At 35.0% G+C, this 25,665-nt stretch overlaps 1 protein-coding gene across 2 annotated transcripts; it reads right to left on the bottom strand.

Moving 5' to 3' along the window:
• Nucleotides 1–374: 374 nt before the first annotated feature.
• Nucleotides 375–21,433, bottom strand: LOC129224546 (oplophorus-luciferin 2-monooxygenase non-catalytic subunit-like). 2 transcript variants are annotated; one of them, XM_054859025.1, is made up of 6 exons: nt 21,376–21,433; nt 17,037–17,306; nt 15,185–15,432; nt 12,944–13,081; nt 8,182–8,330; nt 375–1,339 (listed from the first exon to the last, which is right to left on the bottom strand). In XM_054859025.1, the coding sequence occupies exons 2-6, from the start codon at nt 17,304–17,306 to the stop codon at nt 1,191–1,193; spliced, it is 954 nt and encodes a 317-aa protein (XP_054715000.1). In that variant the 5' UTR covers nt 21,376–21,433; the 3' UTR covers nt 375–1,190. The 2 variants fall into 2 exon arrangements, with proteins under 2 accessions (XP_054715000.1, XP_054715008.1); XM_054859033.1 differs by lacking the exon at nt 21,376–21,433 and adding an exon at nt 18,309–18,358.
• Nucleotides 21,434–25,665: the final 4,232 nt, after the last annotated feature.

The raw sequence follows: 25,665 nt of genomic DNA, 5'->3' as shown, positions 1-25,665 counted from the left end.
TTTCCAGGATCCTACGAATCCTGATTTGCTTGTTTGAAATTTAAATTTCGAAATATTGCTGAAAGAGAATTTTTAAACTTCATCCGCTCAGTAATACACTTATAAAACATAAAAATGTCATCAAACATGCCCAACCATTTCGTTTCAATGCTTAAATTTCCAAAAAAAAACTTCTTAGGAGAGCCAGCAATCCCCATCTGTAGTCTATTTCGAGTTTGCCTAGTATTGCTATTTTAGTGGAAGATCCCTCAGACGCCCCCCCCCCCCATATTATTGACATTCATCTAAAAATATGTTTTAGAACTACTATATGGAAAACACGAGAAGGAGACCCCCCTCAACCTCCCAAACCACCCTCCCCCTCCACGCGACAATCGCTTGAAAAACTACTTAGAACTATGTTCATATAATTGTTACAAATGAGAAAGGTTTAAAAAATTAAAAATCTCAAATAATCAAAAATTAACAAAGTTGAAATCAAAAACATGAATAGATAGATTTTCAACTTAAGTTTGCATATATATGGGGGGAGGCACTCGATATTTTCCGGAAGCTTGCACCCATGTTCACAAGTTTAGCCAGACTGAAAAGACCTTGGCTCTTGGCAACCCTGTTCTCTACAAACTATTTTTTCTGTTTGAATTCACATTTCACCAAAAAATAAAATAATTGCAATGTTTTTAATTTTTTTTTTTTTTAAGATTAAAAAGAAACACGTATTTTGTACCTTTGAATCATTGTTCTTAACCTCGATTATATTGATATATCATTTTTTTTTTAATTTTGACAAGCGATATGAGGAGGGGCTACTAAATTTGCAACGTATGTTGCAGAACCATTAAACTAAAGGGGCGGTGTGCCTTGTTTCAAAATTTTAGCGCGGAAAAAAAGCATGTCAGTCTTGATGCAAAATAAATCGATTATAAAAGATACAATACATAGCAGAACAATTCAATACTACAAAACATACATTTAAAAAGCAAAATTGTTAATCTCATAGCAGCAGCCACATACTTTCCCAGATCAAGGTTAAACCCTTAGCTGGGAAAGTAGCTCATTCCTTAGAAGTATGCTATTATGTTGCTTAGGTGGTAGAAATGACTGTTAAAGTGTCCTAAATAAATGTTTGTTTTCATCCCCTTTTCCTGGCAAGAGTTTTGAGTTTTTTTGCGAATAAATTTCGCCAACTTTCAGCTCTTGCAAAACTGGAAATTTTTTTCCTCCAAAGTTTTGAGCTGCTGACCAGTCAAGTTCATAGCGGTGCAGATGCCATACAATCTTTGTGGTGTTCGTAGCATAGACACCCATTGCATATCACAATCACACTGTAATGGATTATCTGTAATAGATAAATGGTTTATTTACTTTGATTACATTGGCAGTAGAAAAAGTATGTTATTATAGGTTAACTAATCTTATCAAATTGAGAATTTTATAACTGCTTTCCCATAACATTCAACATAAGCTCAGAATAAGTAAAGCAACTGACGTGCAGTCGACGCAAGCAGAGCTTGGGAACTCCAAAAATAGCTTTTTATTTCTCTTTTGTATGCTCATAATAGACAGGAAGTAGGATCTGGTGAGGTAAAGTGGTCATAAAATGCAGATTTTTCCACTTAAATCAATAATAAATACAGGAATTCCTTAAGGCGAATGAAGGGGTGTTGCCATGACAACCCAATGCACTTAGCTCCTATCCAATGTTAAGAGACCGCTGTTGGCGCTTCTTCAGATTCGAAACCAAGCAAGCAGTTCCAAACATGGGGAGATTGCAAGGTTGTCAGCTTGGCTTTTTTTTTTTTTTGATTTCGATAGCACAAAAGCAACTTTCTAATTTTGAACTTGGAAGTATTTTAGTAATGTTTTATAACGCTGGACATCTTCGACTTAGTTTCAGTCATTATTTGTTTTCTTAACGTGTTGCTAATAGCATTTTTGTAATTAATCAGTATTATTTATTACATATTTGTTTTTGCTGTATAAAAATGCTCTATTCAACATGGCAGTTACTAGAATTAAGACGCTTTACTCAGAAAACACAGGTGTAGTACAGTACAATCAAATATTATAAAATGTAATTAATAATATGAAGACAATTGGATACATTACAGCTGCTTGGGCCACGGCACGTGCCTGCAAGTAAGTAACTATCTATTGTTGAGAAGTAAAGAGATTGTTTTATACTTGAAGACAAAGTATAAAAAACCACGACAAAAATATAAATTTTTTCCATGGTTACATCGAAAAGGAATTTATTCTAAATCTATAAAATACACACAGGGTTCGTACGGGTCGCGTAAATCCTGGAAAGTCATGGAAAATTGCAATTTTCAAAGTCATGGAAATTAATTTAGAGTCATGGAAAAATGCCCTGGGCAAAGATAAATTAGCAGTTGCTTAAAGAGCATTAGACATTTTGAGTGATTTAACAGTGTTGCACATAAAAGCTATTAAAACTGGAAAATTGAACGATCCCAAAAATAAATCTGAATTTTGAAATCTCATTGCATCCACTTCTGTAGCAGCCACACTTTTTTTTGCAATGCGATTTTACTGCTTGGACATCACCCAATTTGAAGTTACATTATTTGCAACATTTTTTATATTTTATATTCTGTAGTAGGGAACTTGCACGTTCTTGATTTTTGCCACACGCACTCAAAAAACACAATTCAATTGCATCCAAGTTCGTTTCCATAACTTGTATAAAATTTATTTTTAAATTTATCTTAATTTGTTGAAGGTTTAAAAAAAATAAAGACATGAGTCAGGTGATAGAATACATAAATAGGGGAATTCTAATACCCTAAAACAGTAGTGCCCAACATATGGCTTTTTAAACTGATCCATGCGACCCACTGCTATGTTCAATGTCAAGAATCAAACACTATGTTCCAGAATTTCTGAACCTATTAATTTTTATGCATTTGAAAATGAAAATAAGTAAACAAGTAGATTTGAATGAGAAGATATATTCACTGCTGAATGTGTTTTTTAAATAAATATCTAGTTTAGAAGAAACATGAATTTAATAAAGCATGTTTCTTTACTTTGAAGAGCCCAAGAACTGTCAAGTTATTCGGATGATTAAATGCACTGTTGACACTAAAAGCCTTTTAAAGCAAATTTATTGAAATTTAGTAATAACTCATTCAACTTTTGTCCCATTCATTATCATTTTGCCTGTTTATAAAAAAAAATACATATAAGAACTCTACTCATTTAAGCATCATTATATTTGATTCACTGTATTTTTACTTTACTTAAATTTATATGAAGAAGACATATACGAAGTTTAGGTTTTTAGGTGTACACTGATTGTTTTTCAATTATTAAATGCTTGGATGAGATGGTGGCATTAACGTGGAAATTTTGCTAATGCTCATTTTCAAAAAATGGCCTCTTCATGTAACAAGGTCATTAAAATTTTTATGAAGTAATGGAAAAGTCGTGGAATTTTTTCATCCAAATAAAGTATGACCCTGTACACAAGTCAGAACAGCAAATGTGGGAGAGCTGATGTTTCGTTATAAAACTGAGGCACTGAAATGACAGACATCCAACTGTTTGAATTGCAAGTGAATAAATTGTGATTTATTGCTTGAGTCGCCGTATTTTCGGGAATAAGCGTCGCGGCGCATACAAGAAAAAAAAATTGCCGTTGCAGTGGATATAGTCCAATCAATGAGTGCTCAAAACGGGTGTAGCGTGTATGGAATATGCGATAATTTTTGACTTCAGAATATTGATAGGGTAGTTAGTAAGTAAACATACTAAAAGTCCCCGACCCCTGGGGGGTAAGCTAAAGGTGGGAGGGAGGGGGGGGAAGAAAATTTTGGGTTTTGCGAGAAAATGTCGGAAACAGTGGAAAAAATGCGTTTAAAATAAAAATTCAAGCTAAATAAATTTACTATGAAACTGTTTCTACACATATTTGTCAAATTTCTAATAATTTTCTGGGTTTATGTTATGAAAAATCGATAATTTTCGGAAAAATTCTCTCTTTTTGTCAAACATTTGCCCTTAGTGCCTCCCAGGATCACTACTCATGAAAAGTGTCAGTGACAAAGTCGTTAGAGCTTTAAATTTCCTTCAATTTGATATACTACTTTGTTTTATTCAACCAATCAAACGTTACAGAATTTCAAACACGCACTTTCATGGCAAAAAATGGAACACTTGCCATTCAAATTTCAAACTGACTCGAAAGGATTGCGCACTTCCTCATTCTTCAATGAATTCGACAATTCTGATGGACAGTAAAGAAGTATTTGTGGATTACTACAATACAAATGATGTTTAAGGGTTGGGGGGGGGGGGGGGTGTAGATATAGAAGTGTGACATCAAGCATTTTTTAATATGAATATGTTTATAAAAATTAGTTAATGAAAAGTACTTTACAACAAATGGGGAGGGTGTCAAAAATGTTGAAAAAAAGTGTAACATCATTTATGAACAGCCCTTTGCCAAGAAATCGGACGAAGATTTGCAGAACTACGTATATGCAGTATGAATTAGCTCCATTCCCATTGCATTATTTAACGAAAGTGAACTGAGGAAATGCAGAAAGCCAGCATTCCCTCAGTAAAAAATTTGTTAGAAGTAATTAATAAATAAATAAATATACTGGAAGTCCCAGACCCTGGGGGAAGAGGGAGGAGAGTTAAAGATGGGAAGGGGGAGCCAAATTTTGTGGTTTTCGATTATATCTAGAAAACGGCAGGAAAAATGTGTTACGAATAAAAGTTAAAGTTAAATAAATTTATTGTGACATTGTTTTCATACATATATGTCACATTTTCAGTGTTATTTTAGGTATGCGTTCTTGAAAACCAATACTTTTCGGAAAAAAATTATCTCGTTCTTTTTGTCTGAGTGTCTGTTCCAAGCAGGCACTCAAGGGATCTTGTGCAGCAATCATGTGACAAGGACCCTGACGGTTTTTTTGTGTCTTGAAAATCCACCAGCTGAACACTTCAACTGCAGATTCAAACCTAATAACAAAGAAATACGAACCCTATGCCCAATCACAGCGACACCCAGCTCACAAGCAATCAAAAACTATGAAGTTCTAGCATGTACTCAATTTCGTTACTCTTATTGAAATGAATATGTGACGCTATAGCAGGATAATGAACATTTTAATAATAGAAATAAGGTAAATGTAGCTGACCGGCAGTACCCTTTTGTAATTATAGTTTTTATTACATTATTACTAATCATATTTTGAAAGTGTTTATATAGAATATGGACTGACAGTAATTAGAAAATTAAAATATTATCTTTAAGGTGACATCTTGGTTCTATTCTGAGGCAGAAGGGTCATTTCACCAGCAGTGGAAAAAATGTTCTTAGAAATTGGTAATATATTGATGTGCTAGAGCATCATACCATGAGAGATGCATATGACCCCAGCAGCCTCAATGTATTCTGGGGAGGAAGAACTGTTGATATACACCTTACATACATGAAATACACTGCCAGCTCAGTCAATTCCAGCCGAGGACTGCAGTTTCTTGCTTATTAGCACTCATCAGCCCGGCATAGGAGTGACTGAGCTGGAGGTGGAAAACCTCTTAAGGAAGCCAAGAGAACCAAACAAACTGGTATCCTTAAGCGGTTTTCCACCTCCAGCTCAGTCTCTCCTATGCCAGACTGATAAGTGCTAATAAACACGAAACTGTAGTGCTCGGCTGGAATTGACTGAGCTGGCGGCGTATTTCATGGATTTCTGCCTTAGCCTTGGCTATAGGGCGGTAACTTACTGAACTTAGATACATGTTGTATGATTTTAGATTTCTGACAGAATGTTGTGATCAGTTGAGGATTTGACTATCAAGAGGACAACCAGGAGGACTTCCTGTCAAATGATAGCTACCTAAGAATTTTGCCATCTGATGATAGCCGTCTTCCCAACATCACCTAAAGCTCGGAGCGTATTTGTCTCGTTTTTCAGCAGCTTCATCATCCTTAGCAGATTTGTCAGCTGACTGTTATTATGAAAGTTGGACAGGAACCTTATTGTTTGACCATCGTTTCAATTTTCTGACATTTACGTCCATATGGTTAATACAATCGTCTCTTTTTGCCTAAAAATTTTGTAGACTAGGTATCCTCAGAAACAACAAAATCAGATTTAATTAAATCAACGTCGTTATCAATTTCCTTTAACAGTATGTATAGTGCTGACTTTCTGCTTTTCCTCAGTCCGCCAATTCATACTGCATATACGTAATTTTACAAATCTTCGTCTGATTCCTTGGTAAAGGGCTGTGTCCATAAATAATGTCACACTTTTTTTCAACATATTTAACCGTCTTCGTCCCCCCCCCCCTCCCTTTGTCAGAAAGTTCGTTTTACAAGCTACTTTTCATAAACATATTCGTATTCAAAAATGCTAGGTGTCACACTTCTTACTCTTTTCCTCCCCCTTATCACAATTTTACAACCTCCCCCCCCCCCCCCCCAACCCTTAAACATCATTTGTGTTGTAGTAATCCACAAATACTTCTTTACTGTCCATCAGGATTGTCGAATTCATTGAAGAAAGAGGAAGTGCGCGATCCTTTCGAGTCAGTTTGAAATTTGTGAATGGCAAGTGTTTCATTTTTTGCCATGAAAGTGTGTGTTTGAAATTCTGTAACTTTTGATTGGTTGAATAAATTATAACAAAGTAGCATATCAAATTGAAGGAAGTTTAAAGCTCTACGACTTTGTCATTGACAATTTTCATGAGTAGTGATCCTGGGAGGCACTAAGAACAGATGTTTGACAAAAAGAGAGAATTTTCATAACATAAAACCGGAAAATTATTAGAAATTTGACAAATATGTGTAGAAACAGTTTCATAGTAAGTTTATTTAGCTTGAATTTTTATTTTAAACGCATTTTTTCCACCGTTTCCGACATTTTCTCGAAAAACCCAAAATTTTCTTCCCCCCTCCTTCCCACCTTTAGCTCACCCCCCAGGGTCGGGGACTTTTAGTATGCTTACTTACTAACTACTCCTAACAATATTCTGAAGTCAAAAATTATCGCATATTCCATGCATGCGACAATGTGTTCATTGACTAGACTAATGCAGTCTTTTTTTTCCCAAGTAAAAAAAAAAATCAAGTTGAAAATGCTGCCAATAGATAGCACCACATCGACCTGCTGCCAGCAGGTAGAACAATATACCGATCGACGAAGAAAGAGAACGTTAGTGTTTCAATATTTTTTTTCTAACATTGGAAAACGTTTTTCGATGTTTGCCATTTTCTCTATTTTGCTTCTGATTTCTATATAAATGAGAATATTGCTGTGTAAACGCTTTTAATAATGAGTAGTCAATTTCAAACGTCGAAATAAGCAGTAAAAGCTACTTTTTAAATCAAGTCGGGAAAAAAAACGTACTTCGACATAAATCTATGTTTCAAAAACCTTATCTATTATTGTCCGGGATTCATACGTCGAACTATGTCGTTTCTAAGTCGGTTGATATTTTTGTGCTACTTGGGCCAGAGTGAGGCATTGAGAAGGATCCGCTTCCCTCGCCCTATGGATAACCAACCAATGTCTCCTCTCAAGGTAAGAAAATTATATTTACAGTGAAGTATATATAGTTACAAATATATTTCTTTTATTTGCATTTCATTCTAGAGTTCTTTTACTACTAATTGTGCTTTTAAGTTATTTAATGTTGGGTGCGATGCATATATTTAAAAAAAATTCCCTTACAAACTTATTACGATGCGGCGCTTACTCCCGAAAAATCGTTGCATCCATTTTTCACATAAGTAAATAATTTTAACGTTCAAGAGGATACAATTTTCACTGATGAAATATTGTATGCGCAATTTGTTGTACAGTTACTCTGAATTTGTGCCTTGACTTGCCATGGACTTGACAAAAGTTCCTAAAATAATGAAGACATTAGCAAATCTTATTGGAATTCCAGGACTTTATTACCTTCCAGAGAGAAAATAAAGGGTAAAAGTGAGGAAGCTTCTTATTCGCCTTGGTTATGTAGTAGTGAGGAGGTGACTTTCGTACTTCAGAGTTCTTGCAACATAGTTTTGGACAAATAACCAATCAGGTGTCAAATTCGTCAGTTTCTATCCACTTCTAACCATGGCCTATTAATATTAACTATAGCCTATTTTCGGTAAGAGAATGATTTACATTTTTTGGAAACTTACCCAAAAGATCTAGATGTTCTAAATCTCCCCAGATATGCACCCATGTTGATTCTTGAAGGGTTGTCATTTGATTGCTGTCCAAATACAATCTGCGCAGGCCAAGCATTTCCGAAAACATATTTTCAGGGAGTGAAACAAGATTGTTGTAGCTGTAGAAGAAAAGAGTTTATATACACTGACTCCCAAAAGTGTTCGTCGTACACTTTGAAATTTTTTAGTAAAACCAAAATAACGCGAAACTGAATTCGAATATGAACTCCAATATTTTTTCACATCATTTCTATGTCATTCTAAATAAAATGCTGTAGTTTTTTCAAAATATTGACGGTTCTTCTTTTTGAAATGGGTTCAAAAAAAGAAGAAACAGAGAAATAATACGCAACAAAAGTCATCGTACACTCAAAAATGTTTGAATAAATATGATTGAATTCATGATTGAAATTATCATATGTCATTTTTACTTTCTTCTATATCTAATATATAGAAGAAAGTATTGGATTCGGGCAAATTTTCGAATTTCGAATTTTTACGGATTCGAACGTTTTGAGGTGTGCTGAGTCCATTTCGACTATTTTTGGAAAATGTCTGTCTGTCTGTGTGTGTGTATGTGTGTCACGTCTGTGTGTGACCAGTTTTTTGTGGCCGCTCTACAGCAAAAACTACCGCATGAAATTGAACGAAATTTGGTACACATATGTGCCCCTATGTGAACTTGTGCCCATTGGTTTTTGGCGCGAATTCCTCCAAGGGGGGTGGAGCAATGGGACGTTTTTTGAGTTACGCGTGCTTGCTATTCCTCAGGAAGTAACTGGCGGAATCAAACAAAATTTGGTCCATATGTTGCCCCTAACAGGAGCAGGTGCTGATTCAATTTTGGTGTCAATAGCTCAAACGGGGGTTGAGTTATAGAACGTTTTTTGTCGTCAATTGTGACTGCTGTATCTCAAGAAATAACGAACGGAATCAAACAAAAATTTTTTTGACAAGTAGCCCATAGTGGGTATAAGAGCTGATTTTATTTTGGTGTCAACAGCTAAAAAGGGAGTAGCGCAGTCGCCCGTTCTTTTTTTTCATTGTGAGTGCCCTATCTCAAGAAGTAATGCTACGTTCTGGTTGAAATTTGGAATATATGTGAATCCATACGTAAACAGGCTTTGGTTCAATTTTGACTCCAATCGCTCCAAGAGGTGTTGATTTTTTTTTTTTTTTTTTTTTTTGCGAATAAAAATAGCTTTATTAATGCAACAATAAGAAAGATAAATCGTAATAGATTGTCTTCTGCGTATTTCTCGTGATTTTAATTGTATGGAAATGATCGGAAATATTATCTCAGTGATTTAAAATTTTAAACTGTTGCCATCTTATGTTTGTTAATAAATAAAATATTTGTAATTAATTCAAGTAAGGCTTTTAAAGTAACTTTCAATTTTCGCTCTTTGTTTTGTTTTTACAATAATTCAGACATTGGGATGGTCGTCAAGTTTTTGCATGTGTAATTTTGTTTTTGTTAGGAATATTGCTTCCTCGTCAAGCATGGGGAGGGATCAGAAAAAGGAAAAATATAGAAGAAAGTTTCGTGATGGCCACAACATACTAGTTTTTATTATTTTTGCATTGTGTTGACCCTTAAAAGCCATTTCGCTTTAAATTTTTGTTTATTTATTCCTGAATATTGTGCTTATTACTTTAAAATGGCTGGTACTCGTAAAATACCACTAACACCATTCGAAATCTGAATTTTTTCCTCACATGTAACTACACTTGTGTTCCGAAATTTCAGCAGCGGAAATTTTTTTGTGCTATATTTTAATAATACTAGGAGCAGGGAAGACTATGTTTTTACCCAATTTAGCATTTGTCAACGGCCGGAAGATTTATTTGCTATATAGAAGTAAGGTACAGTGGCGTAACTACGTACCGCCAGACCCCGCAATGCGGTGGGGCCCGGAGTAGGAAGGGTCCCAAAAATGTTTGAGTTTTGTTTTCATTCAATTTCATTAAATTTTCCGAAAATCAAGCTTATAGTTTAAAACTTCATATTGGTTCTAGGGCCCTCTATAACCCCAGAACCTATTGACCAAAATAAAATATCGGGGGCCTTAGGCCAAACCCTATTTCGGGGTCCTCATAAAGGCAAAACATTACAATTTTTGCTATTTGCTAAAACAGTTATAGCCATTCGAGGCCCCCGAACAGAAGGGGCTCTAAGTCACGGCCTATTTGGCCTTTTCAGTATACAGGCCCTGAGTAGAAAGAAGGGAGCCCACGGACCAACTTCCCTGCGCGAAAACCAAACCTCGGCACGGTGCAAAACGTATCATACCCTCCTAGGCCACGGAAAGAAGGGAAAATTCCTGAAAGAAAAGGAAAAAAAGTCCTGACTGTACCGGAGCACGAAAAAAGAAGCCAAGAGAAGTTTTTGGGTAGGATCTAGATTGGGGGGGGGGGGAATCGGAAGGGCCCCGAAAAGGCTTGGACTTTGTTTTTCTCAATCTTATTAAACTTAGTTTTGAATGCTTATGTTGGTTCTAGGGCTCCAGAACTTATTGGTTTGGGGTATTGGAGGCTACTGGATTAAAATATCATAGATCGTAGGCCCAAACTTTTTCGGGGCCTTTTTGTCGTCAAACATTACAGTTCTTGCTATTTGCTAAACTGTTTTCGCCTTTTGGAGTCCCAAATAGCAGGGTTCTAGGCCACGGCCTAGTTGGCCTATTCAGTAAACAGGTCCTCTTACATTTTTTTTTTTTTTCAAAATAAATAAAAAATAGGGCCTTAGCCAAGAATGTGGGAAAGAAGGAATCCTAAAACTAGATAATTTCTTTTTACTTCACCAAAGACTGTTTTTAAACTTCAATTTCGGAAACTTTCTGGGAGAGAGTCTGAAAAACCTTCTCTCTATAATCTGTCCAAAAATCTTTTTAAATTGCTTTTTTTGAACTTCTATTCAAAAACTTCCGGGGCAAAGTTCCGAGCCTCATCCTTTCCCAAATTCAAGATTTTAAAACGTTAATTTTCAAAAAATGCGAGAATAGCCCCGGAACCCCATCTCTTCTCGTCTGGCCGTCAAAGGTGGCCTACAACTGCGTTTCAAAAGTTCAATTTTGAAAAATCTTCGTGGGAGCTTCTGAACTCTCGTTCCTTTTAAAATTACCGAAGATTATCTAAAATTGCGTATAGGGAACTTCATTATCAAAAGTGTTTTCCGGAAGTTACATCTTTGAACAGCTCGCATTTACATAATATCTTAAAAAATGCATTTGTGGACCACTTTCGATGAAGTTAGGAGAAGAAATAAGGGGGTTTTGAAACTTTGCCCCTTAATTTTTCGAATTGTCTCCTAACGCTAGTGAGCTATCCACATTTAAGACATTTTACCTACTCATTGTGAAATCGAAGTTATATTAAATTTTAGTTCCAAGTTTTGTTCGTACAATTTTAAGCGGACACATCACGCTATATAAAACTAAGGATCGACCCAAGGTACGAGTAAAATATGTACAATTCAAAAACAAAGAGCTTTTGAATATCCATTTTCGAGTGTTTTTACAGTTATAACATCCTAGTTCATTTTTTTTTACAATAGAAAAAAGGTTCTTTGTAACCCCAAAACCCTTGTCTTCAATTCTTTTTGTGCATGATTAACTCAGGGTTTTAATGATTGAAACCAAACGAAAAGAATAAAATTGATTATTTTTTTGCTTCCAAATTAGTGTTTTGTACAGAGTACTAGGATTTTTTAACCGTCCCCCCCCCCCCCGTCGAACAGTGCACTTAATTACATATCTTCAAAGGAAAGCAGCCATCCGCATCAAACATGTTTACTCATCACTTGTCTAAGCATTATTGGCAAGCAGCCAACTGTGGCATCCATTTCGGATCGAGTGAAAATTATTGAAAATTTTTATTTCAACTCATTGAAAAAAAAATCATTATACATCAGTGAAACAACGTAACTTCACCATTTTCGCTGTAAATGAAAGTGAGGTGTTTATATTATTTCCTTAAAAGGTTTCAGAGCCATAACATTATTAGAATATTGGATGCAGGAATTTTAGTTTACATTCTAGGCACTATAGTTTATATTGATTGAATAATTGAAAAAAAGTCGAAAAAAGTGATTTCCCTTTGTAAATACCTAGAAATTCGGTTAATTACGTTAGAACTTCAAACAAATCTTATTCTTGAAAGAAAATTATTTTTCCTTTCTAGTAATGCATTCGTTTTTTTTTTTTTCTACGTTTACTAGAATCGTTTTTACGGTCATAAACGTGCAAAAGTCTAAACCGTGGATAAAATATTAAATATTTCATTTTCTAATTCAAAAATCGAGTTTTCAAATTGTAACATCAGACCTTTCAGACAACTTGTATATCAAGTTTCGTGTCTACAAGTGGGATAGTTTCGCCGTACTGCGCACAAATGCACGCAAGAAGCGCCTTCAGAAGAGTGAAAATTTCAAACTAGTTTTGGCCAGAATTTTCAGTCAAATACTCCACTGTGCGGCGCGGCGTCTACTTTCGAAAATAGCACATTTGCATGGGAGCGTTAGCGAGAGAGCTTGGTTTTTGACGTCATAGGCGCAGTGGTGCGATTTTGAAAACGACTTTAAAAAATTAAATTTTTAGTCTTTAAAATGTTTGCAAACAACTTTTTAAACCCTCTTCTAACTGGGAAAAAATAAGTCAAAAAATTTAAGACAACCCAATTAATTCATCTATCGGTATGGCATGCAAGAAAATGGAAAAGTCCGAACTCTTACCTCAATCTGAGGAAAAGAAGCCCATTTCCCGGCATCGGGAAAGCAGATCTTTCCAAGGTTTGGATTTGATTCTCCGATAAATCTAATTCGACGAGTTTGTGCATGAATCTCAAGGCGCCAGGCTCGAGGCTGCCAATTCTAGAGGAAGAAATAGACAAGGTAATCAATCATCAATATACACCTCATTTGCATAAAATTTTGTAATGAAATATGCTCTTGCAAAAGTTTGAAAAAAATCATGCGTTAATTATCTCAGGAGTCATGGCGCAGACTGAGCGTTACAACTTTATTTAACCGATTACCTTTGAATATTTTGTTCTCCATTGCCCCCTCACTTTTCAGAGTTAAAAATTAACGATTGGTTGAAAAAATAAATTTTGTGTATGGTAGATTGGTTTTAGTTCACAAATGCAAAAACTAAAAATTCCAGTGAAATGGATTTTTCTCATCTTATTTCATGACAATGGAAGAAGAAGTGTAATGGTGGCCATCCGTCCCGATTACTATTAAAAGCCAGTAATACAGCCCAATTTAACAAAAGGAGAAAAAAAATAGCTTCAGGGGCCACGCCCCCCTAATTCTCATACTTCTTTCGACCCCCACTTTTTTTGGTGCACCAGCCGCCCATGTGCAGTCGCGTTTTTAAGACTCTAATTTTGGAAAACTTCCAGAGAAACTCGAATTCCCTTTTTCTAATATCATCCAAATCGTCAGATATTGGATTTTTAAAAACAATTAATTGAGGCGTTTAGCACACTGTCCCCCATTAAATAGAGTGAGCTAATGCTCCTGTATGAAATCTGAAAATGAAAAAAACACTACAATTTCGAAAACAATTAAGGTGGAGAGCTTTATACCCTCCCCTTAGTATCACTGAATATCGCTTTAAAATTTCGTTTTTTAGTACATTTCTATTTCGAAATGTTTTTGGGGAAAGTCCAAGAGGCTTTCTTCCCGTAACATCATCAAAGGTTATCCAATTTCGAAAAATTGGGGAGGGGTGATCGATTTCACTCTGATTTTCAAAAAAATCGATCGGAAGTAGCACTATCCCTTACCCTATCGTCAAAAAATATCGCCTATAATCGTGTTTTTCAGAAGGTCCCTCGAAACTTTCCTCCCTGCAACATCAACCAGAGACCGTCAAAAACTGCTTTCTTAGGACAACAATTTCAAAAATTTCTCCGAGGAAGAACCCCCGGACTCCCTATCAGATAGGGAAATTTTTAAGTGTTCCACCCTCCCCCCTTCCCCAAGCATTAAAAACATTTCCTAGTGACACCCCTGCTCCGAACTAAAATTTTTCGAAGGGGAGAATGATAACATGCGATTGTACATACATAACATCTAATGAAAATAAACATTAGACATCATTAAACAAATAATCTCAATGTTGCAGTATTGTCTCCAAATGTGTTGAATTGTCAGCAAAATTTGCCGAATAAGGAGTTTTTTGGAAGCTCGCATTGACCTCTTGCGACCACCCATCGAGTCGTTCCTTGAGCAGAGGTTGAAATCGAACCACGACTCTATGAATGTCTACTCTACAAGCACGAAGTTTGATGATTAGAGCCGTCGAAAGGCAAATCGCTCGTTTGGAAAAAGAGTGCCACAATACGAAATTTTTAAATTTCTTTTTTTTTTCGCTTGAAGGGATTCAAATGAGGTTATCTTTGGAAAATAATAACAGATTTTTTGTTCTAATATTAACCACTGGAGAACACAGCAAATTTCGTGAAGAGTTAGACTTCAAACGCTTCTCTCCTAAAATTTCATTTATTCGTTTTGAGGCACTCTTCTTCCATTTGAGCGAAATCGGGTTGGTTACCCCGTTTGTACATTAAAACCTATCCACGTGTGTGTGTGTGTGTGTAACACCCTATCTCCTCCGGACTGGCAACGTCTGCCAAGCCAATACTGGTACCGTTGGATACAGAACATCCAGAGGAAGGCATTACGCCCTGTCTCACCTCTCTCAGCCTTAAGGGGCTGGACATCCAGTCCAGAGGACATCCAAAAAAGGTAAAGCATTAAAATCAACAATCTTCACTCGTTGCAGGTGACGACGAGGGGTTGGCGAGCAGGAGTGGAGCCCCCTAGTAAATCATAAAACATATACCTCTGATTTCAAGACGGACCTCCCAAGAGACGTGGGCCCCTAGTTTTTGACTACGCTAACATGGCCCTGCTGATGACGACTATTTTTTTTTTGTTTTTTTGTTTAGAGAGACGATGTCTTACTTGTTTCCTTTCAGAATAAGAGAACGCAGATTGGGTGGTGGGAGCTCAAACCACTGCCAAGGAATTCTAGTCAGCCAATTGTAAGACAAGTCGAGGTAAGTCAGAGCGTTGAGATCTCCAATCATCTGCCACTGAAGAGAGTCGACAAGAGCACATCGACGCATTGACAGGGATTGTAGGTCGTCTTCTAGGCCATAGAACGCGGAACGACCTGCTCTAGTAAAATGGCTGATGTTGGTATGAGCAATCTGCAAAAGTAACAGAAATATTACCGATCTATTCCACGGCCACACACTACGGAAATAGTTTTATTGTATTACTTATCTTTTAAGATTCTATTTATTCTAATTAGATTAACGTTTTTGTTTTTGTAAAATTAATATCATTCTGTGAAGAATTGAAATACCTTAAATTCTAAGAGTGAATCTCCGGAAAATTGTTCACATCATTAAGATATTTTCTATTCATGTTCTTCATCAAGAGCTTTTTCCAACAAAGTTTGTTTGAAACAAATTCACCTTTAAGTTTTATGGAATTTATATTTTCTTTGCATTTTCCCGTAGACGCTAATGTTAAGTTTTCTTGAACTGTTCAAAATTGAACTAAAACTTGTTCAAATCAAAAAGTGAAATATGGGAATGAGGTATACTCACCAAGATCTGTATTAGAACAAAATGTTTTTTTGTTAGAATTGAACTGTTCGCTCAAAAGTTATTGGGGGGGGGGGGGGGCTGACCGGTGGAAACGATAGACACACATTTTCCCCATCTCAATACCTTAATTTCAAAATTTTAATTAATTTTATTTCTTTTTGACTTTTTTTCCGCGATATTTTAAAGATCCATTAAGCATTCTTTCATGCTTTTTTCTCTTCTTTCGTCGACTTTTACTGTGAAAGTAAGCTAAAAAAGAAATAAAGGCCACAAAAAAAAAAAAAACTCTAAGCTTGTCTAAAGAAAAATTTGTCATTTTAAAGAGATACAAGCCGTTGAATTCAACGGTGTTGAAACAAATTCCTTAACAAATTTAAGTTTTTTTTCGATTTTGAAAAAACTTGATTTTGGGATTTAGTGATTTTTGTATTTCGCGTTTGGCTTATAATAGGATGTTGAAACTAACTTTAAAACGAAAAAAAATCCGATATCTCAAGTCCGTTATGTATAACTTTCAATACTAGCTGAAACAACTCAAGTGTTGTTAAATTTTGTACTGCTGAAAGTACTCTTTGGCAATGACACAGCGGACCTCCTGGCCAAGGAAAGTGTCACTGAAAATTTGGTGTCGAGAAGAACTTTGACCTTCTCAGAAATTTGTTCTAAAATGAAAACTTTGAACCAAGCACTTTGGAAGACTCCTCCGACTCACCCCTGTACAATAGGCAGTCCCCAGGTGGTGCATCAAGGCGGATAGAGTAGTCTAAACAACAATCAGTAGGCTTGCAAGTGGGCATATCAAGTGCCTTTCTTTTCATTTAGGTGAGAAAATTTTTGAGACATGTACTAAATGTAGATTAGTGAAGGCATCTCTTAATCATCTTTTGAATTGTGAGGGACAGGACATTTACTCCAGTCCTCTCCTGGTTATGGCCGGGGGAATATGTCATCATCATCATCACAGCTGAAACTGGGGAACAGAAGTGAGAGGTGGTATGTGAATCGCGTTGATTTCCCTCCTTCTCTTACGTTGTACCAACAATGACACTTCCTTAATTCAAATAAAATTTCCGTCTAATATTAGATTAAATAATTACTCAGTTAATTTAAAAGTCAAGAAAAACCAAATGGTCACGTCGTGTCAATGAGAAAGCAACGTGATAATACTTTGTCCATCCCACCATTAGATTACATCTTACCTGAATATCGTTCACAATAATCTTAAAGAAAAGATTACTCGGTAAGTATTCGATATCAGCTTCAGTGAGCTCGAACTTATTTATGGTGAGCCCACATAGATCTTTCCTCAAAATGGACGTTAGACGAGGTAGTCCGATTGAGCCACGACACTGCAGGCGGTTCTGGTTGTTTGATTCACTGCATTTGCATGGTTTCAAGTTTGTAGCGTCGGGGCACTGCGCTCCAATTAGAGGGATAAGCAATAACAATATCGTTTCAAGGTAGAACATCTGGAACGTAAACAAAGATAACGTAAAATGAAAGTTTTCAATTTTTAATTCGGTGCTGCTGTTTAGTAGCTTTCCTTACACTATGGTGTCACCCCTCTATAACTCTTTGAAGGGCGAGTCAGTAAAATTTTAGGTGTAGGGGAATGTGGGTCAAAGGAAAACGGTGAAATATGTACTCTGCTTTTAGCACCACCTACTCAGTAATATTTTAGCTCTGTAGCAACACATGTAGTCTATTCCACTCGAGCAAAAATTACTTCGGAATATCAAAGAATATGATAATACAAGCAGTTTTCAAAAATTGATACTCAAGTTGTAATTTTTTGTTGAAAGTCAAAAAGTATTTTTGCCACGATTAAATGATAAAGTTCTTGTTATTAACATTTAAAACATTAAATGAGACCTACTAATATACGGTGCTACTAATATACCTACTAATACACATATTGTTTAATGTTAAGTTTTTTTATATTTTAAATGCTTTGTACAGGTTAATCAAGTGTATGCGGGGCAAAACGGATGGAGCAAAGTGAAATAGTTCATTTCATTTACTTATTCAATCCTTTACCAAATCACTTACGTATTTATTGCAAAACGGATTTTACGTATTAATTTAAAACGGATGGAGCAAAGTGAAATAGTTCATTTCATTTACTTATTCAATCCTTTGTCAAATCACTTACGTATTTATGAATTAACTAGCTGACCCAGCAAACGTTGTTCTGCCATATAAAAATATTGTAGTGAATCCAAGAAATTGTTTTAATGAGAGATAAATCTGATCACTAATAGAGGGTTGTCTAGTCTCTCCTATAGAACTTTTAACATTCAGTTCATACGGGAAAGTCATTGGTTTTGGAAAATTGGTAGTCAACGGAGGTGGTCGCTGTACAGTGGCGATAGCCGCGTATAGAAGTAAAACTGAATTAATTTATTTACGTTTATTATTTTATTTTTTAAAGATGAAATCAAGGAGCTTATTTGTGAACAAACTTAAACTACCTTTATTTAAGTTTTCTTCCCTGATTTTGGCAGGGGCCAGGGCCCCTTCAGCCCTTTCCTTATATACGCCCTTGCTGGGAATAAGCTGTAAATTTCATAAATTAGTTTTACTAGCTGAGTACAATTATTATATGACTTTTTATAATCAGCAGACTTAGGTATAAAAAATTACTTACACTGATAAAAATATCATAAAAATATAAGCATTTCTTTGAAAAATGTCACTTTTCTTCCCAAGTTTTTGACTCATAACTAGCAGAGTTTTCTAACAAACTTTACCGAACTTTCAGAAAACTTGGCAACATATAAGATAACTTTTATGCGAAGATTAGAAATTAAAGTGTAGAAAATTCGATAAAATAGGAACATTTAAATAATTTGATTTATCACTGTGAATGCACAATGATAGCAATTTATAACTTTCACTAGCAAAAATACCCGGCGTTGCCTGGGTCAGTAATAATTATAAGAAAAAATCGTTACTTGCTTTTGTTTTCTGTTTTAAGTAAAAGAATTTAAAACACATCTTTTTGACGTGATTAAAAATCGAGTTTCTTCCTTACCCATAAAACTAAAATAGCAATAAGTATAAAAACAAAGTAGTATTGATTTAGAAACAAAAGCACTATATTTAAGCATATACAAATTTAAAAAACATGAAATTAATCTTCTCATGTTTAAAAAGATTAATCTGTTGATACTTTTTTTTTTAACATGGAGTCTAAAACCTTCTCTGTATGGCTAATGAAGTACGAAGTGATTAAAAAAAAGTAGCTGCGCTCGTAATCCCCTTATACTTGCTTTAGTTATTTCGGGAAATTTCAATCATTGTGGCTCTTGGTGCGATTTTACCGAATTTGCGAAAGTCGTTTCGAGGTACCTTCGATGATGCTCCCCCTTTCTTTCCTTACTTTGTAAAACGATATGATATTAATTTTCGTTACAGAGATATCGTCGCCAGATGCTGAGATATTTTTGGTCACCATAAAATGGCGCTAAACAGTTTCATCCGAAATGTTACCAAAATAAGTAATAAAATTTGGTGATTGTTTAAAATTGTGCAAAAAGGAAAATTAATGGAAGTTTTTGTGCTGTTTATGGATTTGCCTAATTTAGTTGCTGGATTATTTAACACAGTAAAAAAAGTCTTTTGAAAATTCTTTGATTGGCGATATTTTGTTTACATGGTGAAAGCTGAGAAACATTATGACGTAGTCTTCGGCTTCAAAAACAGCAACGTTGAAAAAACTGCCAAATGCATCAGCTACGGAAATCTTTCTGCAAAAATTTTGGCGATCTGCTGGTTGTTTGGATAATGAGTAAGTGTTCAATTAGCATAAATAATAATAAAAACCATTAATTACTTTAAAGTTCCGTTTAAATGGAAAATCATCAGCCAAATCATGTATTATTTGCCAATCTTGTGCAAAAATCTTACTTCAAGATTTGACTTGAGAAAAGCCTTGAACAATCACGAAAAGCAAAGAAAGTCAACAATACAACAATTGTCGCTATCGACAGGGAGTTGAGATGATACACTAAATACTGTATTGAGTTGAGGAAAGCCTTCGAACATGGATCTAAAAAGCTCATAACTCGTTTTTTATTCTACTTAGAAATTTCGAACAGGTGCCATCTTCAGCAGAAAAATCAGAGCTTTCGATGGACATATAATGTAAATATGTGCAAGTATTTATTCATCCCAATATTAGAGAATTTATACAAAAATTGTGTTTTATTGCCCCCCTAAGGGGGTTTTGCCCCCCATAACGGGACGAAAACTACCCTATGTGTTATTCTGATGCATAAGCTATATTATTGTAAAGTTTCATCAAAATCCGTTCAGTAGTTTTTGCGTGAAAGAGTAACAAACATCCATACATCCATCCATACATCCATACATCCATCCATACAGACAAACTTTCGCATATATAATATTAGTAAGATTTATTAACTAACATCCATTTAAAATATAAAATAAGATCAAATTCCAATAAATTGCAAAGAAATTTTCAGTTTGCCTATAGAATGGTAGTAAAGGGGAAAAATCATGAATCACTGAAATTTTAGTTTTTTCCATTAAAACTTTGTTACGCGTTTCGTTACTGAAAATGATAAGAACAGGGAAATCTCCTTCAATCGAACGTCTGCAAAAGGAATTTACATCAACATTTTAAGGGAAATGTTGACTTTATTTAAGAGCTTTTGACCTTATTCGGATGGGAATTTTTAAGAATTGCCCGTGCTACCTCATTTTCTACTTCTTTTCGTTTTACCGATTTATATTACGTAGTTTGTTTGATTTTTTTTTTTTTGGGGGGGGGGGGGGTAACTATTTGACCTCTGCCAGTATTAACCTTAAACGATTGACAAAATCCACATTAACGCAAGCGAAGTCACGGGTAAAAGTTAGTACGACGACCCAAGAAATTGCAGACAGTTTCAATTTGCTTATAGAATGGCAGTAAATTTAAAAATTATGAGCCACAGTATGCAAAAGGAATTTTCATCAACAATACAGTGACAAAGAGCGTCAACCCTGTAGAAAGTACCCTCGTGGAGGTTCAGATTGACTAATGTTAAAAATTACGGTTGGCAATTTAAGCATTAATAATTTAATTCTGAGAAATTTAGGTCCAGCTCGTGGCTCTAGATAGAATGAAATTCGAAAAACTGGTCAATAGAAAAATATTTTTTTTATAAATGCCACAATAAAAAGTTATTATTTTTAAGTACAAAAACCCAAAATAGTAATATAAGGTAACACACATGTGTGAGAATATTGTTACATTTAACATATCGATATACGAAGTAGAATTAATACATGTATGCAATGCGAACTTCTTACACTGATATGTTATAATCATATTTAATTATATTCCAAAACTCAGAGAATCAAGAAAAAAATACTTAAGTATGAAATCATTAGTCACTTCATCGTTCAAAAAAAATTTAAGGCGACCTATTTCTAAAATAGAAGTAGTGTGATTATTTGGTAATAATTTTAACAGCCTTGATGCATGTGCATGCTCGAATAAAAATCGAGAAATTTAAAAGGGTTTCTTACCTTTTGTTGATGGAAGAATGAGCTCTAAATTTAAACCCTAGAAAGCATTTGAAATGTAAGCACAGAAAATTGTCAACAACCAAATGTAGATATTAAACTGAAACGGAATGGTAACTATGGAAACTATCTTTAATGTTTTAACGATATGATTTTTAGCGACTTTATCAGATATTCGGTGGAGTGGGCTTGATAGGGCTGCCGGGAATTTTTTTCCTCATATCTGTTCAATTATTCCACTCTTTTTTTTTTTTTTTTTGAAGCGCTTTAAAAGAGGATTTTTGCAGGGGCTGCAGATGAAGGGAACGTTTGGGAAAATGCTTTGATTTTCTTTCAAATAATAAACAAACTTTTTTGAAGTGTATTTGTAACATATTTATTCACAATTCTAATAAACTAGAAGAGGGGCTGCAGTCTCTGACTAATGGTCGCAGAAAGAATTAAAATTAAAATTGACCTTCTTACGTAAAATATGATTTATTCCAGAAGCTGCGATTGGGACTGAAAAGTAGGGGCGGGGGGGCTAAAAAAAACCCGAGGACTAAAGCCATGGCATTTGTAGAGGCATCGAAGAATGAAAGGAAGAAAAAGCACAAAAGTTTGCTATGGCTGATTTTGGGAGCATATGAGTGGTAATTAATGCAAATCTAACAGCTTGACTCAAGTTTTTCTTAAGATTTTGATGAATTATGTGCACAATTACTTTCCTCGAAGAAATACAAACTTACAATGTTTACCCCAAAGTATTTTGAGATGCTACAAACAATTGGTAACGATTTCATTAAGCAAGTATTTCTTGTTTAAGTGAAACAATTGATTTATTAATATCTAAGCAATGAATGCATAAGCTTAAAGTTACTGCTTGTGCCAAATAATGTTTCATAAACATATATACAAGCTAAAACAAATAATTATGATTTGAAAATTTTGACGCTTCTGCTTTTTTTATAATTTTAGTTTTGGTTTCTAAGTAGGAAAATAAAATAAATAAATGAACTATAAAAAGTGGGGAGCCCCCCCCCCCCCGAATCGCCGCCACTGAATCCATAAAGAGACACCTGCCTTGTCTGCATAAAATTCAAATGTACCGCTTTGGTTAAGGTCTTCAATAACCGTAAGGTGGCGTATTTAAGCACTAGAACTGCGAATTTTTCTCTGAAGGTTTACATGGTTGTGAAACGTCACAGAACAATGAATAATAAGTATTATTATTATCTTGATCTCGTCGGCGTGTTAGTTTTCTTTATTCCACTTTTTAACAGGAAAAATCTATTAAATGAACATAGTCAATCTGTACTATCTACTTTGAAACTATACGGTCCAGCAGGAAAAGTTTCGTCTTTTTGGTTTTTTTTTTTTTTTTTTTTTTCCATACATAATAACCAAGGTTCGTCTCAGTAACTTGGTCGCATAACTGCTGTGCTCGCGATTGGAGGGTTACGAGTTCTGTCTCAAACCCGACTAAAACCCATGGTGTACCCTAACAGCGACTGGCGCAATCTGCGTCATGACTCCCTCCCCCTAGGTGGGCACCCCTGTTTCATAGGTTCATCCCTCTAAGTTCTCTGGTTCATTCCTTTAAATTAGAATTTCTGTGGGGGTTCTGCATCTCTGCAATCAGCCCAATCCTTGGACGCCTTTGATTGAACTTCGCTATCATTTTCAACTCTGTCGCGTGACGAGTTTGACATCTGATTGATGAATCGGATGCAATTCTGTTCTCGTGACTGGTCAAAAACGACATCACCATTTTAAGAATCGTCCTGTTTATTACTTTTTACAAAGCGTATTCTATTTTGCGTGTTCGTGAATGGAAGAGTGCAATGTTTAAAAAGTAAGAATGTTGTATGTGCTTTTTGTATGTTTGATTGGAATGTTAGTTGGAAATCCAAATTAAATAGATTGTAGTAAAATGAATCACAAGTGCTTCATAAATTCGGAATTAAAGTCTTTATTGAACAAAACAAAATTGACAGTGTATGAATAAATTAAACATGAAACAAAATAAATACAGATCTTAAATAAACACTCACAAGACAAAATGAAACGGAATGACAATACATTAAAATGACAAATAATTCCACTATTTTCAATTACTATTGTGAATGAAAATACATGTCCCAAATCTTTTGATGTTTTCTAAAAAACGTACAACGTATTTCAATGTTTGTACAATGATCCCAACTGACAAAAAAATATTTATTTATTTTTTTGTCGGTAATAATTGGGCTGGGAGAGAGGGGAAGTTGTTGTCTCAAGATTGAAAAATGTTTCGTATTTAATTCCAAATTCAAGTACTTGAAATGACGAAAGTACAGTGAAATCAGGAATTGACATAGTTAAAGAGAGAATAAATGTCATGTATCAACCTTTCACGTTTCGATATTTAATGATTTTTTTTTCAAAAAATCGCTTCATTGTCTTTCCTTCTTGATGACTATGCGTGTAAAAATAGAATGAAAACTCTTTTTGCTGAACGTATACAAAATCTTTTAAACATCTTTCTTTTAAACATCTTCTTTTTAAACATTTTTCTTTCACTCAATAGAATCCTTCAATATAGTATCAGAAACCGGGAGAAAAGCAACATTATTGACTGTCACTGTGAATGAATTTATAAAAGTTGGCATTCCCCGTTTGAAGACCGTTCGTTGACCGGTGGCTGACAGCTGCCACCTCCGCAAATTGTAGTTGATTGGTGGCGAAATTTTAGGGTGGTAGATGTTTCTGCGATTAACGAAAAATTACCGTGTATCACGGTGATAAAATAAAGGAAAAGACCTTTAATTGCTAGCAAAAACTTATGTATAAGCTACAAATTTACTGTAAAATACATGAAACGAAATTGCTGTAAAACTTACTTCCAAAATTACTGTAAAATATATGAAACGAAATTGCTGTAAAATTTACTTCCAAAATTACTGTAAAAGTTAACGGATTTTGAAAATGGTGCGTGATTTATAAATGTTCTAAAATGTGTACCAAAAAACTGGATCAAAGTGTTCTAAAAAAAAGGTGACAGTGTGAGTGTTCAAACAATGTTCCCTAATGCGCTCCCAAAAGTGTTCAAAAAATGGGCAGAACTAGTTGTGTTCTGAATTGGTTCTCGGAAGTGCTCCGAAAACTGTTTCAGAGAGTGCGTTTCAAAGTGTTCTAAAAAAAAGGGACACGTGTGTGTCAAACAAAGTGCTCCGAAAATTTCCAAAATGTGAGCTTCAAAGTGTTATAAGAAAGGGGACACGTGTCAGTGTTCAAAAAGTGTTCTGAAAAGTCTTAAGCACTTTTTTTTCTCAATTTTCTTGCAGAATAGCTTATTTTAATCCAAAATTTTTTTAAAAAGATTTATCGCTTGATTAGAAATGCTCTTTATTATCATCAGTTTTGCTGCAATATATTTCCCATGCTTTACTTTTTCCGTATTTTAAGTTGTTTTTAACCCAGTCCCTAGAGAAACGTAAAATCGGGGTTTCATGAGACTTAGTAATGAATTTTTTTTTTTTTTTTTGTATTTTAATTTTAATTCATATGTTTCCAAAAACCTTATTTCTTTGTCTTGCCAAGTGTATGCAGCAGTGTGATTTTATATGTATATATATTTTTATACTCAAATATTAGAAGTGGCACAAAGTTAACCGTAATAGTTCAATGTTACCCTGAATGACTGTATTGCAACTTTAAGTGTTTAATTGGGTTATAAGACAATAAGCAGAGGCAGATCTAGAACTAATGACATCACCCAATATCAGAAATTCTATGGTTGCATTCAAGAAAACTTGAAAGAAATAGTATTACGAAAATTTATGAATGCATTTAAAAAAACTTGAAACATTATTTAAGGTTTTCTTTAAGGTACTCAAAATTCCTCTAACTGATTTCAAAGTACGAATGTTGGATGTAGTCTCACTGTTAGGACTGTAGGTTGCATATGGCACCTTTTAAGGTGAAACGTTGTAGCATCTGTGGCAACTCCTTAAGAGTGCCATTTGCCTTCCTCTGGTACTCTAAAGGGTGCCATCAGTCGCAAAATCACACTCTGAAAGGGTGCCTCTGATGCTACAACGTTTGATCGTTAAAAGGTGCCATATTAAAAGGTGCAACCTACAGTTTTAATAGTATAACAAGTGATCAGGAGTGCAGAAACATGTTTTCCTTTGCAGATTTCAGCAGAAGAATTTGCAAAAGTTCACTTTCCATGAGAAAGTAGGGGGCTTTCCATGAGAAAGTAGGGGACTGTATGCTTTCGTGTGAGGTTGTGTACACTTTGTGTACAGATATGATGAGGCGTCAAAAGAT

Source organism: Uloborus diversus, chromosome 1, assembly GCF_026930045.1.
Source record: "Uloborus diversus isolate 005 chromosome 1, Udiv.v.3.1, whole genome shotgun sequence".
In the NCBI taxonomy this organism is placed as follows: domain Eukaryota; kingdom Metazoa; phylum Arthropoda; class Arachnida; order Araneae; family Uloboridae; genus Uloborus; species Uloborus diversus.
Note: the sequence above shows the minus strand (reverse complement) of the source record. Positions and strands in the feature narration are given on the sequence as shown.